Genomic DNA, 15,709 nt, shown 5'->3' with positions numbered 1-15,709 from the left:
ACTTGCACTGGCAGGTTCTCTTTCAGGCAGCCTAACTCCTAGTGAGTTCCAGCCAGTTTGAGATGGGGGATACTGGTGAGGATTCACTCTTCCAGCAGGTTTTACTTTGCATCTGTTTTCTTAATAAAAGACACAAACAATTCTCTGCTTTAGGAAACTTCAGCAGATAGTCATCTTGAGAGTTAATGCTTTCCTACTGCATTTTAGTGCCTTGTTAATGGTGTCCTTTCCACAGCCCAGCTCTACCTAAGCAAAAGGCAAAGGTTCTCAGCATCAGCAGACACTGCTTTAGCCCTTTCTTGGGCAAGTTTTAGTAGTTCTCTTTCCCTCATCATAACCCAAGGGGCTACAGCTTAGTTTACAGATTGATGCCAAGGATGAGAGGCCTCCACACATGGAAAAACTCTTTACAGCTCAAACTAGAGTTTAAAAACAAGTTTGTGACACTTAGAAGCCGAGGATGCCTTAACCAATAGATACCATATTCACTGTTATACCGGGGAAACAAGTGCAATCCTTATTACCATTCTCACACAGCTTCTTCTGACTCACACAAGCAAGAACCAACACATCTCATGAATTTTCAGCACATCCACAACATCTGCCTCACATACCTGCCAACACTGTTTAATGACAGCTAATAATCATTTTACTTAAGGAAATTCAAAGTCACATCAGACGTGTCCCCACACAGAACGCTCCCCTGACACAATACAGCTACACAGGTACGTCTCATCCCCACAAAACACACACTCATTAATTACATCTCCCAGTGTCAGTCCAACAGCCTTGCTCCCACAGACACCTCAAATTTCATTCTTATCTATGTCTGTACCTACCTGCAGCTGTGTGCCTCCTGCAGCTTTGCTCCAGCTCCTGAATTGTGACATGGCCCTCTTTTTCCCCTGTGGGAGCAGGAAAAGAGGCACCATACCACTGCCTTATTAACTCCCAGCACTATAAGGGGATGTCTAGGCTTTCAGAAAGAAGAAGGAGCATTTGCCATCCTCTCCCTGGCTCCAGGCTTTTGTAGAATCACAGAATCATCATCTCCACATGTTGACCCTGCTTGCAGCAATTTGGGTTTTTGCTGTTTCTACAGCTGTACCAGAACAGCTCATTAGATGTGATTTCTTGCAGCAGAGGTGCTTTCTGTTGGGAAATTTGAGATATCTGGCAGTCAGTGGGAAGCCCACTAGTAAATTGTCTGCATGCTCAAATTAGTTGCACTTACACTGTGGTCATCAGTGTCTCATCTCCCTCTGGTTTGCACCCTGACTCCAACCAGGCTCCCACTTCTGATGTTTCTGGGATGGTGCTGTCAGAAGTTTCCTCACAGCCAAGTCCTCCACATGAAACCTGCCAAGCTCCATGTCTGACTAAAGCTCTTGCAGGAGTGCCCAGGATAGGCTTTCTTGCAAAAACCGGAGAGAAAACTTCTCTCATACAGCTTAAGATATTCCATAACGCAGTTCCTGCTGCACTCGGATAATACAGAAGAGACCGTTCAGGACAGGCCAAGGTCTTGCCCTCGTGCCTTTCTCAAGCCTGGATGAGTGACTCAGATAATACTAAACCAGGGGAGCCCTCGAGAGAGAGCGAGTTTTCGCTCTAAGAGAAAAAACCCTAAACTATTCCTATCATACTATTTTGGTGTACTCTGTGAGGCCAGGAACCAGCAGGTGATGCTCTTGGGAAGGTCCTGGCTGCCACGATACCAGCATACACCAGAGAGGGGACTTCATCCTGAATGACCAGAGAGGAGAGAAAGGGCAAAACTTCCTCGTTTGCTGCACCATTTATAGTGTTGTTCTACGGATAACGCTTCCACTTCACGTTCAATGGGTTGAAGTGTTGAAAACAAAAAGCCTTCTATATTTACTGGTGAAATCTAAAAATATCCCAATTCTGCTGACAGCCAAAGCAAGCACAGGCTCCCAGGGGCTCTCTTTCTAGCCCATTACCACATTGGTGCCCCAGCTGGCTGATGCTGCCCCAAGTGAAAGAGCAAGATGAGTGTAACATCCCACAGCCTCACGGCACAGGATGCCTTCACTCTCTGCCTCCCAGCTGCTCCAGAAGAGCAATCCTCAGCTCCCACCCATCCCTCTGCCCAGCCCCTGGTACTTGCTGGCTCCAGATGCTACGGGGGCTGTATGGCTCAGCCAGATAATTGCAGTGGGCCCCAACGGTCCATGGGGCTGAATGAACAAACTTGTTAAGTAGCATAGGACATCTTCTCTTCAATATCTCCCCTCTGTCCCCAAAGAGACTGTATTAATTAATGATTTAGAATAATCCCAGATTTTACTGCAGCTTTGGTGCTTTTCATTGGGAAGATAGAAGTGCTTACTATAATTTACTTATGTTATACTGGCATAACTGCGTGGGCTTTTAGTTGACATCTGCTTGCAAAGTGAGCAGTTTGTTTGCTGGTTACACTCACAGCCTGAGACCTTTTTGGACAGCTGATTTACTTGGCCAACACCACCCCAGCTGCAGTTGGCATACCAAGTTTATGATTTCTGGGCCGTAGGTATTCAAGTGTCTGAATGTTTGGTCAGGAAGGGACATGGTTCGGTGCCCCAGCTCTGATGCAGCCAGGCAGTATCAGCAGATCCAGCGTGCTTGCCTTCCTTCTCCTCCTCCTCCTCTCCACCTCTTTGCTTCCAGATGCAAATACTTTCATATTTGGCAATGTGTAACTATGATGGCTTCTTAAGGGGAAAACATCTACCTTGGCAAATGCATTTAAGACTCTTACTTCTGCTTCACAGTTTCAAGCATATGTGGACTAGAGGAAAAATACTTCCATCTTATGCCTGCTGGCATGGCTCAAGACTTGAATTCAAAAATGCCAGCAGGCTCCCAAAGGTTGGCTAATCATAATTAATAAAGAAAATGCATTGGCACTTGTAAAATGAATTGGCTCCCATGAGTAGGAAAGTGGCCTGAAGAGGCAATCAGAAGCCAAGGTTCATGAGATTTTAATCCTAGTTCCTCTATCAATTCCCAGTCCAGAGTGGGACACTTAACTGCTTTGTTTGCTTTATTCATTTCTGAATAGGACTAGGCATTAGCTTAGTCATTGTGGTGTTTAGGGGATTAATTAGCTAATTCAGCACCTTGCTCTAATGATGTAAAAATCTTAAAAGCTTCACTGGAAGGATTTGAAGCTTTTGTTGAAGAATTACCGCTCATTTATGACCTTTCTTTGTAACACATCTTGGAAGACTTATAGGTAAGGCAAGAGGGGAAGATTTTAATTTAAAAAAGAGACATTTCCATTTGGCAAGATTTTTCATCCTGATGAGAAAACATAAACACCCAGTCTCTGATCTTGTCTCAATCCATATTTAATCTCAGAGAATGCTGTTGTGTAATTTTGAAGACAACAGTTTCAGGAAGCATAGGGGACATATTCCAGGCTTCCTTCTGCTTTAAAAAAAAAACTATGAAGGAAGAAAAAGGTGGCTGAAGCAGGGCAGAGATGTCACCTAATCCTACATGGAGGACACAAAAGACAGGGAAGACAAAGCCACAGAGCAAAAGACAGCGTTTCCTTTAAAAATCAGTGGAGAGACTTACACAACATCCTTTGGGATTAAAATTACTTCCCCTTTTTCTCTCTGCAGACCCTCTTGTTTTGGTTGATAAGGGGATGAAACCCTGCCTGTGAAAGCCAAGCAGAGGACAAATTCCAGGGGTCATTTCTCAAGCAGGAAAAGATGCTGCCCCTGTCCCCTCCAGTGATGCTCTGCTGTAGGGCTGCCTCCCACCCTCCCAGCAGTGGTAACCCACTCCCCTGTGCTGCAGTGTTGCTCCATGCCTGCTCCATGCCCAGCTCCAGTGTGCAGCAAAGGGAGCAGGTGGGAGTATGAAATAGGGTAGAGTCAGAGGCAGGAATATGAGCAGGGTTTTAGGAGCTGGTGGAGTGTTAGGAAGACACTGGAACTGAAGCTTGCAGAGGATGGCAAGACTAAAAATAGGCTGTAGCCAGCCTTCCCCAGTGAGTTTTGGCACCTCAGCTGCCTGTTATGCTTGTGACCCACTGAAGAAGTGGCAACAATGAAAGAGATTATGTTTTCCACCACCCTGGCAGTGCAGGACAAAATGATACTTTGCTTCTAACCAGATGTTCCACTCTCTTGATCTGGTAAGTTTTTCTGGAAGGGTGTAAACTGAGTGTCTTCTCCCTGGCTTCAGTCAAACCAAGGGACTCCCACCTTCCCCTGAGTTTAACAAAGCACTCGTGTGCATTGAAGATGTGCTCATTCTTACAGGCTGTTTGCAGGCTTCCATCCTTTGAGAGGAAAACGGGAAGTTTTTGTAGAAACCATCATTTTAGCTCAACAAAACTGATTAAAGAAAACATTTCACAGAGCTATGTTATCCAGTACAATCAACATTGCACCTTTGTTCCTACCTTAACAATTCTGTATTTGTATAAAAAAACCCCAAAGGCAATTCATAATGCTAAGAGGTGTTGAAATGCGTATGTAGATAAGGTGCCCGAATCTCATGGCCAACAGCTTGTACATTATATGGATCAAAACCAGTTTCTTCTGCTTTTTGCCTATGCTATGTAATTCAGCAGGTTGGTTGTGGGACAGATAAGGCTTCCCTGAGCTGTGGGTTTCAGCTAGCCATCAACCCAGGACATCAGCTTTGAATAAGTGTTCCTGCTTGTCCAGTGGGGTAAATTTAGGAAGAATCATTGTGAAAGGCTGCTGTGGTGTAATTTTTTTCCCCCACCTTTAACTTTCATGCATCAAGAAGATCCTCCATTTGAAACATTTTAGGAAGTTGGAAGGGTGGCTGCAAGGTTTGTAAGTTGGTCTCAAGCAGAGCCAAGGGCTGCATCAATAGGTCTCCTGGCTCCAGCACTTTAGGTTTAACTACTTCTGCTCTGTTAAAACGTGACCTCAGGTAACAATTTGTGACTGGGGAAAGCATTGTGCAAAGATGCAGTGCCACATCAGCACCTGTTTTGTGTGTGTGCGTGCTCATTCTAGAGCAGTATTTGGAACTAGTAACAGACAGCCAGACCCGTACATCTTTCTAGAGCCAGTCCTGCTCTAAATCTGGGTGCAGTTTTCCCTTTTAGACCTGCTGTATATGAAGTGTTTCTCCCCAAGAGAGAGCCACCAAGCAGAAAAAAGGTAGACTGGTATCTCCACAGACACACAGCATTCCCTTGTAAACTGCCTACAGTGCATAAATGGTTACTGCTGGGTGTGAGGGGAAAGGAGCCAAAACCCAAAGAGTGCTTTTTCCATCCTGGTTTTCAAGTATATGTGTTGGTGTAATTCAGTGGGACACAGCAGCACATTCGAGTAAGAATTTGCCTCCATTTGTCATCCCATAAAGCACTTCCAGGTTTTCAGCACTGCAGTGGGAGCACAAGAAGTGAGAATGCTATGAGAAGTGGGTCTAAGGGGAGGGATCTGGCACGAAGCCGTGGCTCTCAGTGGATGTTGTGTTTCTGCTCTCTCCCTAGGAACGTTTGTATCCGCTTTCACCGTGCTGTGCGGAGCCCGGACTGACCTCCCTGACAGGCACATGTGTTGTGTCTTCTGGCTGAACATTGCTGCTGCTCTGATTCAGATCCTGACAGCGATCGTGATGGTTGGCTGGATTATGAGTATATTTTGGGGCATGGACATGGTCATTCTTGCAAGTAAGTACAGCACACTCACCACCCTGACTTCTCTCCGAGGCTGTGTTACTGAGTCCCACCTAATGTCCCTCCAAGCCACTGGACTGTACTGTAGGGAAGAAGTAGGGAAGCCCATGTGATGGGCTCTGCAAGTCCATGAGAAACACAGTAGGCAGAGAAATTGCTAAGAGGGTTTGAATGGCCCCGTGACATACCTGGTAGAGCCTCCCATCCTGCCACATGGATTATGAACTTTCTTTTCCCTTTATGAAATGAAATGTGCAGAAAGAGGGAGGCCCCCAGCACTGTGAACTCTGCTGTCTGAAGCCCCTTCTGCCCTGGTGGCATCAGTTTGAACAAGTAAGACCTTTCTCCCTTCCAACTCCAGCTGCATCTCTGCTGTTAGAGAGACCTTTCTGAGACGTTCTGCTCCCAGGGCCAGCTGTCCCCAGAAAAGCTCTGGGGACTCTCCTGGACCTTCCCCTTCCTCTCCAGAATACATTTATCCAATGCTTTTTTGTTTTTTTCATGTTTCACACCAAGTCCTTAGGCTGAACAGAAGTGTTTAGCTGCTCCTAGAAGTACTTCCCATACACCCCTTGAGGAGCATCTAAAACATTAGTCTAGGAGAAGAGGAATCCTTTTTCAAATGTACATAGTTTACATCACCCAGATAGTATATATCACCAACCCAGAGTACTGCTAACTTTTATCTGCCAAAGGCTTTGACTGGTGTAAAAGTTGTATCATGTCTCCTGTATCGCATTGCAAAGAATTAAGATGACACTCTCATCTCACCTCCAAAGCCAGAAGCAACACAGAGCTCAGGCTGCTGGTGGCATCTCCAAGACTCTGCTCCCTTTCCAGAGGCTGGCAGAGGCTGATGGGCATTGCCCCAAACCACCCAGGTCTGAGATCTCTCAGGCTGACAGGACAGGCAGTTCCCCAAGCAAGCCCTTCTCCCGGACACCATCTTACCAGCAGCTTTTGCCTTTTGGTTTGGAGGGACTCCACTTTGTCATCTCTGCTGATGGCATCTGTGGCTGCATGACAGAGGAGGAGAGAGGATCTCGGGAAGTTGCCAGGAACCTGACTAAAGATGAAATGGGTGAAACTGAAAAAAAGAAGGCAGAAGATCAGTACACATTTTCAGCTGCCAAACCCAGGGGTTAAACCCTCTCACCAAACCACCTGCTAATTTCTGAGCCAGCTTCAATTTGCAGGCTGAGTTAAGGCAGTCCCTGCACAGAGCAAAGATGGATATTAAAAACCTGAACATATGCAAGGCAAAAGGCAAGGGTCAAGGCAGCACTGCCCTTTGTTTTTCCCTGCAAACCACCTGCCACATTTCCTTCCAGATGTACCTGCACAGCAGGGGTAGCCCAGGTTATTTCCGAGGGTAAATTGTGAATGGGTGTACATCTGTGATGTGTCTTTAAGAATCTGCCCAACTTGTGTGTAATCCCATAATTGTGTTCATAATCATATGCTCTTCTGCTCTTCCTCTGCTGGACAGCCTCTGTGTGCAGTTTGCTATCTGGCAGGACCCCATTCTGCAGTTGTGAGGAGTCAGGGAAGCATCTGCCCTGATAAAGAGCTACATCTGAAATTATGACTTGCTTTTCTCGATAGTCCTGTTCTCCAGGTAGAGGGTGTTGGGCTTAGGAGGGTTGCATTTGTTTTTCAGTTTGATTGTTGGGGAAAACCATACAGCTTGGAATTTTCTCCCAGAAGCTATTTCTCACATCTGGACCCCACCAGTCTGAAAGGCAGAGGGTGGGTGATCAGCATGTGGTGGGAATGCTCAGGTCAAGAGATCCCCAAACACAGCACAGTATTTCATCCCTCTGGTGGTAGTAGAGAATGGTGAGAGGAGTCAACATGTCTTATGTTCACCAGCATCATCTGACAAGTTGCAGCCCTTGGCAGTTTCTTGCTGTCTCATTAAATAGCTGGTTTTAAGTTTACTTTCCATGCAGAAAAAATAATGGCTAAATAAAGCAGCTCTAGGTTGATGGAGAGTAAAAAAGAAATCAATTTCAATTGAAACAAAGAACAGAAGTGATCAGTTGCTGCTAGCTGGATCAAACAGCCCTGTCAGACCCAAAGTGGTTCTTATTTTCATATAAAAAAAAAAAGGTACTAACTTAAAAAGGAAGCCATGTTTGAAATGCAAGAAATAAGTTATTTCATCTAAGAACACTGCCAGGAAACAGTTTGCTTTGGCTGGGTTTGGTTTTTGTACAAGTAATTTGATGCACTGGACAGAAACTTGGATTTGCAGATGGAAAATAGTTAAAAAAATATGAAACTACTGCCCACCTCTAGTCTCCCTTGCCTTGAAATGGTCTATTCCATGCATCCCTGTGAGGGTGCCATACTATTTGGATGGGCTAGAGTCTGGACACAGCAGGTGATGTCTAAGCCGGTGGGGGCTAGCAGTGAGGAGAAGGGTGGGAAACAGCTAAGGCTCAGGGATTCCACTCAGACTTTCCCTGAGGGATGAGTGCTTCCCTTCCCAGATTAGAGCCTGCCTGTTAACTGGTAGATAGTTGAGAGAGAGTTAGAATCATAGAATCACTAAGACTGGAAAAGACGGGCAAGATCGGAGTTCAACTGCTAACCCATCACCACAGTGTTCACTACTAAACCATGTCCCCAAGTGCCACATCCACATGCCTTTTGAACAGGAGGCTCCCTGCAGCTTTTCAACTTCTAGTGCTAATTCTCAGCCATGGAAAGGGGGAGCCTGCTCTGAAGATAATGTCATACTGTCTTTAATGAGGGGAAAAGGAGAAGAGTTATAGGCCGACAGGTATACTTCAATTCCTGGAAGAAGTAATCAAGTAAGTGACTTACATGCATTTAGAAAATATAAAACATCCCCACAAAGTCAACCTGGATTTGTCCAGAGCAAGCTGTGTGAGACTGATTCCCTTTTGTGGTAGAGAGATTCATTCTGTGTGTGATGGCAGCACTCAGCCATCCCTTCCAACCTTTGTGTGCTGACGCCGTCTCACACAGCATTCCTACCAGCAAGCCACGGAGACATGACTTGAGTGAAAATGCACTTGGGAACTCGACTCTAAATGGATTTTCCTGAACTAGAAAGGTATAAAGAGAGATGTGTTGAAAGGTCCCTGCTGAATCCAGCTCTGCTCATTATTTTAGTTGGTGGTTTGATGATGGACCAGAGAAGGGGGTCACCAGCCCTGCACCAGCAGTGGCTGCGAGGATGGTTGGCACAGCATGGGCAATGTCCAGATTCAGGCAAATTGAAGAAATGTTCTGAAAACAGTAAGTGCTACTCAGTAGAGACAAGCCCAGGGCTCTACAGAAGAATTAATTGACTCCATAAATACAGGGAACTACTTGTTTTTCAGCAAAGGATGTGGTGGCTGCAGGGAGTCACAAGTGGCACAGGATTACATTGCTGTGGAGGGAACAAACACCGCCCAGGCAGGTAGGAGCAGAGCCTGTGGGGAATTAACTGATCCCCTCACCTTTCTCTGCACATGTAAAGCTGCTGTGAGGCTTCTGGCCAGCTTTGGAGTCTGTACTTCCTGTGGGAAACCTGGAGAGATTACACAGGAGTGTAAGACAGCAGGCATGTGGATGATGATGTTCAGCAGGCTAGTAAATGTGAGAGGGCAGCAGTTCAGCCTAGGACAGACTTAAATAACAGCAGGAAAGATCTGTGTGGAAATTAGGAGACATTTTCACTCCAGTAAGGTCAAAATGCTGCAGAGGTGGGATGGCAGGATCTGCCCTCTCTGTTCCTAGAAGACTCCAAGAGTGAGTAGACTGACTTCTGTCAGGAGCAAGGTGGGACACGGAAACAGAACAAGTGACCACCGAGGGTCCCATCCAGCCCTTTAGCAGAATAATATCCCAGAAGGAAGATTAATTGAATACAGTTTTGCTGGCACACTTAATTACTTTTGGCAGTGCCATGTCATGGGGCATTTTCTCTGCTAATCTAAATTAATTGCCAGCTGTCCCCATTTGACGCCACAGATATCTTCTTTGGACAGCCATATGGCTTTGGGACCTGTCCTTCTCTCTACCACTGTCTGAAGGCAAAGGTACATTAATAGGAAGAACTTAATTATTGTGCAAAAAAAAAAATTTATCTGGACTCTCCCCTGGCTGCTGCTGCATCACTGTCTCAGTGATGGCTGGACAGTGCTGCCGCACTATACTGTCTTCAAACCCCTCATCATGTCTGCAGGGATGAGGCACAGAGCTGAGGCAAAACAGCTAATTAGCTGTCCAAGGCCAATTGGAAAACAAGCCTCCTAAGGCTTTCTGGGCAAAGTTCACTCTGCTGTAGGCACACCTTCTCCCCAGCCCACGCAGCACACATCTTCATCAGCCACACTGTGCAGAATGACCACAGTGGAATGGCCTTTCCAGGAACTCCCTAGCTGCTCAGAGCCCATTATAAAAGGTTGTGTACCATTTCTTGACAGAAGCGCCAGAGAAATAATACAGTAACGTCACACTGAGGTGGCACAGGGGACACAAGTCAGGGACTGTTTGTCCAGGCATTGTTTCGCCTCTAGTGAACTCAGCCAAGAAGTCAGGCCTGCTTTCTGAAGGAAGCCCTCTAAAGCTCAGCCTTTGGCCTCTCAATGAATGACTATCTCTGAATGCTTGGCTGCGTCATTGCTCATGGTTTCACTTCGGCTGACTGCCAGCCAGCAATGAGAACTTACCTGTAATCATGCTGTCCACTTGTCACTCCTTTGCTAATTACAGTGCTCAGACCCTGCCAGAGGCAGCAGCAGATGATTGCACAATTACTGTACTCCTGGGCTCTGAGGGACTTGGGAAAGCATCACTGAGTCCCTCTGCTCTTCAGGGCCCCTGCTAGGGCACATAACACAGCTGCCTTAGGAAGGGAAGGGGAACAGAAGGCACTTAAGAGACTTGGAGGATAACAGCTGGAAGAGACAAGGAAATGATGAAAGAAATTCTGAGCAAAAATTGCGAGCTTAGACCTATTATGTTGTTGGTGGTTTTTTTTGTTTGTTTGGTTGGGGGTTTTTTTTGTTGTTTTTTTTTTGTTTTTTTTTTGTTTTTTTTTTTAAATCTAAATAGAGCTGTCCTCCAAACTATGGCTGAGGAAAATAGTTGAAATACCTTTTTTTGCTGTTTTCTACCAAGTGCTGCAGTGAGGCAAGTTCTTAAAATATTGTAGGAATGTTAAATGCCACCAGGGTTTGCAGCACCCAGACAGGCTGAGGCACGCCGTGGTTGTGAGTCACCTGCAGGCACAAGCAAACTCAGCAACAACTGCCAAAGGCTTTGAGTGTAGTTTTGCAAGCTCTCGGACTGTGAATGGCTCTGGTACACCATGATGTCTTGTTTGCTGCCATCCTTCTGTGGTTTGCCTTCAGGGAGACCCATGAAATACCAATGTCACAGAGAAAAGTGTGGGAGCATTGCTCAGAGGTGTTAGTCCATCCAGCCTGTCCAGCTCAGGGACAGTGAACTGGAAAGCAGATGAAAATTTCCCCATCATCTCTAAACAGGAGTCCCAGATAAAATGATCGACTTCAAGTACAAAGATTTAAAATAATGTTTTAGCCCTGGTGTGAATGTCTGATGGCAGAGCAGCTGTTCTCTGTTTATTCTGCAGCCCCAGTTTGTTCATTCTCTTCTGGTTCTCCATGTGTTTCAGATATATCGTCTACAGTTACATTTCTCGCTCTCTCTTTCTTTCATGTTCCTTTGCCTCCTTTTGTTCACCATCAAAGTCTCACAAGGTAAGTTTGTTTCTGTTCTTCCTCTTTCTCCTCCTCGCACCCTGTGGCAGCTGGCCATGGAGAGCAACGAACATCGGCCAGGGCAAGCCATCTGGAATTCCCTTTGGCCAGTGCCACCCGCTCCCAGCCCAAGTCCAGCCTTGTGCCTCTACGTGTGTGTCCGCCTGTCTCTGTGTCTGTCCTGTGGCTACAGAGCCCCAGGGATGCTGAAAATCTTCGCACATAGTTGAAATGTCCCTCAGACTCCCCAAGGGCAATCTTGGAGCACAGCAGGAATGTGGTTCAGCCTTGAGAGCAGCCTGAAGCCACACTCTGCACGAACCCAGTCCCGGTAGGACAGACTGTGCACAGGCTGGGTTCTTTTTGCCTCAGTCTTGCATGCAATGGTTTACAGAAGAAGTGCAATTTCAAGTAAACTTGGTTAAATCAGTGACTTTGTGCACAGGCCAACTTAATCATGATCCCAGAGCTGTCTTCTCTACAGAACTGCACCTCAGCTGTGTTGCAGGTGTACTAACATGAAGCTGCTTCATACGGAATAGCTATTCCTATGCAAGAAATGCAGTAACTATTTTGATATATAAACTATTTAATAAGTTAAGTCTGAAGTATTGCAATAAATAAGTTTAGCATGGGACAGGTCATTTTTTTGGCTTACTTTGGTCACATAAAGAGAGACACAGACTTGGCCACTGTAACTGCCTTTCATCCAGCTTCAAAACTCATAGCAGGACTGAAAGGATTTCTTAATCCTAATTTTCTTATATCTCAATAAAAGGCACGGCTGTGTAAGCAAGTTACTGTAAGCATAACTCAGCTTACTTACTTTAGCTAAAGATTTATGGCAGACCCCAACTTTCTGGTCCATGGGGTTGTTTGGGGTTTTTCTTTAACTGTGCTCTGTGAACAAATTAAACCAATACTGTAGACAAGCCCATATTACAGGTTTCCAGACAGCTCATCTTGCCTTCAGAGCTGACTCACACTGAGAACATAAATGCAAGAGAAATCTCATTTTGCCCCCTAGAAAAATCTCTTTGAAAGAGATGAGAGTCCTTCTGTTCAGCTGCGCACAATGGGCAGCAATGCAGTTAAGTGTCATTTATCTGCCCCTTGTGCTTGTTTAACAGCAGGAGATCCAGACTGTCAAGGCTTGGGTGAATGTGTGGATTTTTTTCTAAAGTATAGCAGAGTTCATATTCTGGAGTCAATTCTTAGTTCAGCAAAAAGTTCCTTAAAGATACAGGTTCTGGCACCTGCTGGTATTTTGTGTTCAGTTTTTTTAAGGGACTTACAAAAGCCTGACACAAGGGTTGGAAAGAAGTATTTTAAAAGCATCAATGGAAAAGTATTTGAAGAATTAAGCATTCTTCTGAGATGTGACATTTCAGACTTCTTTGAAACTCAAAATATAAAAATGACAGGCTACCTATGTTATTTAATCTAAGAAAAAAATCCTTCCAGATCTTTAAAAGTTTTTTAGTTGAAAGATCTTTACTGTGGCAGGCAGTGCAAGTAAGGACAGTTGGTTTGCTTCTTTAATAAGGAGATCTATTGCATTGATACTATCATAAAAACAATCCCAGCTTCTCTTAAAAGGAAAGCAGGTAAAGCTTCTGGTGCACTCACTGCGACCACCTAGGAAAGTGTTAAAAAATCCAGTATTTTTCTCATTATCCTTCTGTGCTCTCCTATTGCCCTTCCCTGCCCTAGCTCCCCCATGGGAGATGAAGCTGTGTCCTATGGGATTTGCAGCCTCCCCTCAACAACTATGTGGAGAACAGTAAATAAGCTTGGGCCACAGGTCCCCGAGGAGCTGTGATGGGCAGCAGGACAAGCTTCTTTAGCCTTTGCAACATATGGCTGCAACACAGCAGGGATCCCAAGGGCTTTGCTGCCTTGGTTGGGAGGTGCATTAAACCTCATGGCCGCAGGAAGAGGAGAGGATGTGGAGGAACAGGGATCCAGGCAGTTCCCAGTACAATTGGTTTTGCTGCTGAAAAACTCAGTTTTCTCCAGGCCTGCCAGACAGCCACTGAGCCCTAACAAAAGCACCTGTAATGCTGCTGGGCTGGAGCAAAGCAAGCGCATAACAAGGCAGTGAGAGTATCATTAGGGGAAGTGCCCCGCAGAGGCATCTTGAGGCCTGTGTTTGAAATTTGACCTGTCAGTCTGTAATTAAAGGCTTCTTCTCCAAGAGGTGTTTGTTCACCTCTGCAAACTGCAGTGCAATTGGTTGCTGCTGGAAAGCTCTGTTAGCAAAAGCCAGCATAGGAACAAAGAGATGGATGGAGGAAGCCAGCTTCCTCCTCTGGAAGGACAAGGTTCAAGCATAGATCACAAGCAGAGATGTGTCAGATACACAACCAGCAAAGTGCCGGGTCAGCACTTGGGAACAGCAGCGTCTCTGGAGCAGGATATAAGGGCATACATTTCCCCCACACTGCAGAAAAATATGCTCTGTAAAAGTTTTAGGTTATTGTATAGGTTGTACTGGAACTGGTGACCACTAGTACCTGCTGTGCCTTGATAATCTCTTCAAGCAGACATGCCCCTGCCTCTGCCAGGGCCAGGCAGGTGCTGCAGCAGCAGGGCTGGCTGCCAGCATCCACATGGCCATGCCCAGGAAGGTGGCTGCACCAGGCAGGTGTTGGCTAGAGCAGGGCAGGGTGGCTTGCTGGGCTGAGGCTGGCCCAGGGCAGCCTGGGCACAAGGCAGGATGTGGCAGCCCCCCTATTTTCCCACATGGTTTGCTACTCCTGGTAAACCAGGCTCGTGGCTTTCTTGAGCCTCACCCAGGGTGCTCATTAGGAATTAACTCTAATCATGTTCCCTTCCCCTCCCTCCTCACAGGCTACAAGGAACAGGGGATCCCACAGCAGCTGTAGTGGCTGGCACAAGTATGGTCAGAGAAACACGGCGAGAGATTTCCTTTGGCAGCTGTGGGCCATGGACCTTTTTATTACCCTTTGTCTCTCTTCTTCTTCCTTTTGTTTTGTTTCCTTCTGTTTGAACCTGGTTCATCTGCCTGTCCAGCGGAGCGGAGATGCAGAGCAGCCGGTGGAGACTTGCACTGATCCCACTGAGCAGCGGAGATGAGGCAAGCACAGCATGGGTTGGGACTGGTCCTGGCCAGCACGTGGTGGGTGGCTGACGAGGAGGAGGAGGATGGTGCCAGGAAGAGGAAACACCCTTGGCAAAGGATGCACCTGGGCAAGCAGCTGAACCGAGGGAGCAGGAGATGCTGCTTCCCCTCTCTTCCCAGTGGGAGGCCACTGAAGACCTTTTGCCTCCTTTCTATGCTCACTGTTAAAGGAAACTGGCTGTGAACATCAACTGCCAAGGAGCTGTTCATAGATATATGTACAGTGTGTAAAAGCCAACCAGTGGTATTTTTTTCCCATCCCAAGATTCCATCCTTGACTGCTTTGCAGTAGTGGAGGGTTCAGCACAGCCTCCTCTGCTGTCTGTATATACGATACTCAATGAAGTTCTGTCCTCACAGATGTCTTGAGAAACGTGCTTGCTGTAAATCGTATTGTACTGCTGAAGTGATCTGGGGGCATCCCCTGCTTCCGTCCGCTGCCACCATGCAAAGACCAGACCTCCTGCCAGCCCTTGGGAGACTTTATCCAGCAAGGCACCGGTGTCCCCGCAGCTCCTCTAGGGAGGAGCTTCTAGTGTAAAACAATATTGGGGGAGCCAAAACCCAAGACTTTTCCTCCCTCTGAAAGAGACTTGCTGGCAGTGTCTCCATGATTTGGAAATGGATCCCCTTACAGTGTGACTGACGTGTGCTCCTGGCTCAAGCAGTGTCCCAGCTCTGCTTCTCCGGGGTAAGTGCCCAACACTCGAGTATCATGACCTGCTAACCAGGTGCTCAGCAGCTGTCATGGTTGGAAGGCCCATGGCCAAATGGGGTAGGGCTGTGTTTTCCTGGTTTGAACACACAGTGTGCAGAGTTGCACTGGTCATGCAGGTGGAGTGACCTCTCTGATCCTGGCTGGTATTTAAGTAGGGTGAGAGGAGCTCAGCTTGGTGGGAGCACCTGGCTGCTTTTTCACTTTTTCAGGAGGAACTCTGCTGAAACAGGGCAAAACCAGGCTTCTGCTTGCACCTAGGAAGGGTTCTTCCATCCAGAGGAGTTTCACACAAACCCCCTGCCAAAACTGGGAGCCACCTGAGCCTGGCACAACTGGGACCTGCTTCCAGCCCATCGCTCCTGCCAAGAGACAGTGAGCAAGGGGGTGGCAGCAAACCTCACTCCCCTACAAGCTCC

The 15,709-nt window shown here is 46.6% G+C and overlaps 1 protein-coding gene across 7 annotated transcripts in view; it reads left to right on the top strand.

The window, feature by feature from the left end:
• The window catches only part of STUM (stum, mechanosensory transduction mediator homolog), a 43,119-nt gene extending 28,010 nt beyond the window's left edge, over window positions 1-15,109 (top strand). The window contains exons 2-4 of one of the 7 annotated variants that reach the window (XM_027911330.1): window positions 5,501-5,680; window positions 11,422-11,430; window positions 14,470-15,109. In XM_027911330.1, coding sequence (XP_027767131.1) covers window positions 5,501-5,680; window positions 11,422-11,430; window positions 14,470-14,507 — 227 coding nt within the window. In that variant the 3' untranslated portion in view covers window positions 14,508-15,109. Of the gene's footprint in view, window positions 1-5,500; window positions 5,681-8,378; window positions 10,670-11,421; window positions 11,431-14,283 lie in introns of those variants that run through there. The other 6 variants (XM_027911323.1, XM_027911334.1, XM_027911347.1 and 3 more) reach the window with 6 other exon arrangements.
• Window positions 15,110-15,709: the final 600 nt, after the last annotated feature.

This window comes from Empidonax traillii, unplaced genomic scaffold (genome assembly GCF_003031625.1).
Source record: "Empidonax traillii isolate 1590-97213 ecotype Southwest subspecies unplaced genomic scaffold, ASM303162v1 scaffold31:size1920502, whole genome shotgun sequence".
NCBI lineage: Eukaryota > Metazoa > Chordata > Aves > Passeriformes > Tyrannidae > Empidonax > Empidonax traillii.
Note: the sequence above shows the minus strand (reverse complement) of the source record. Positions and strands in the feature narration are given on the sequence as shown.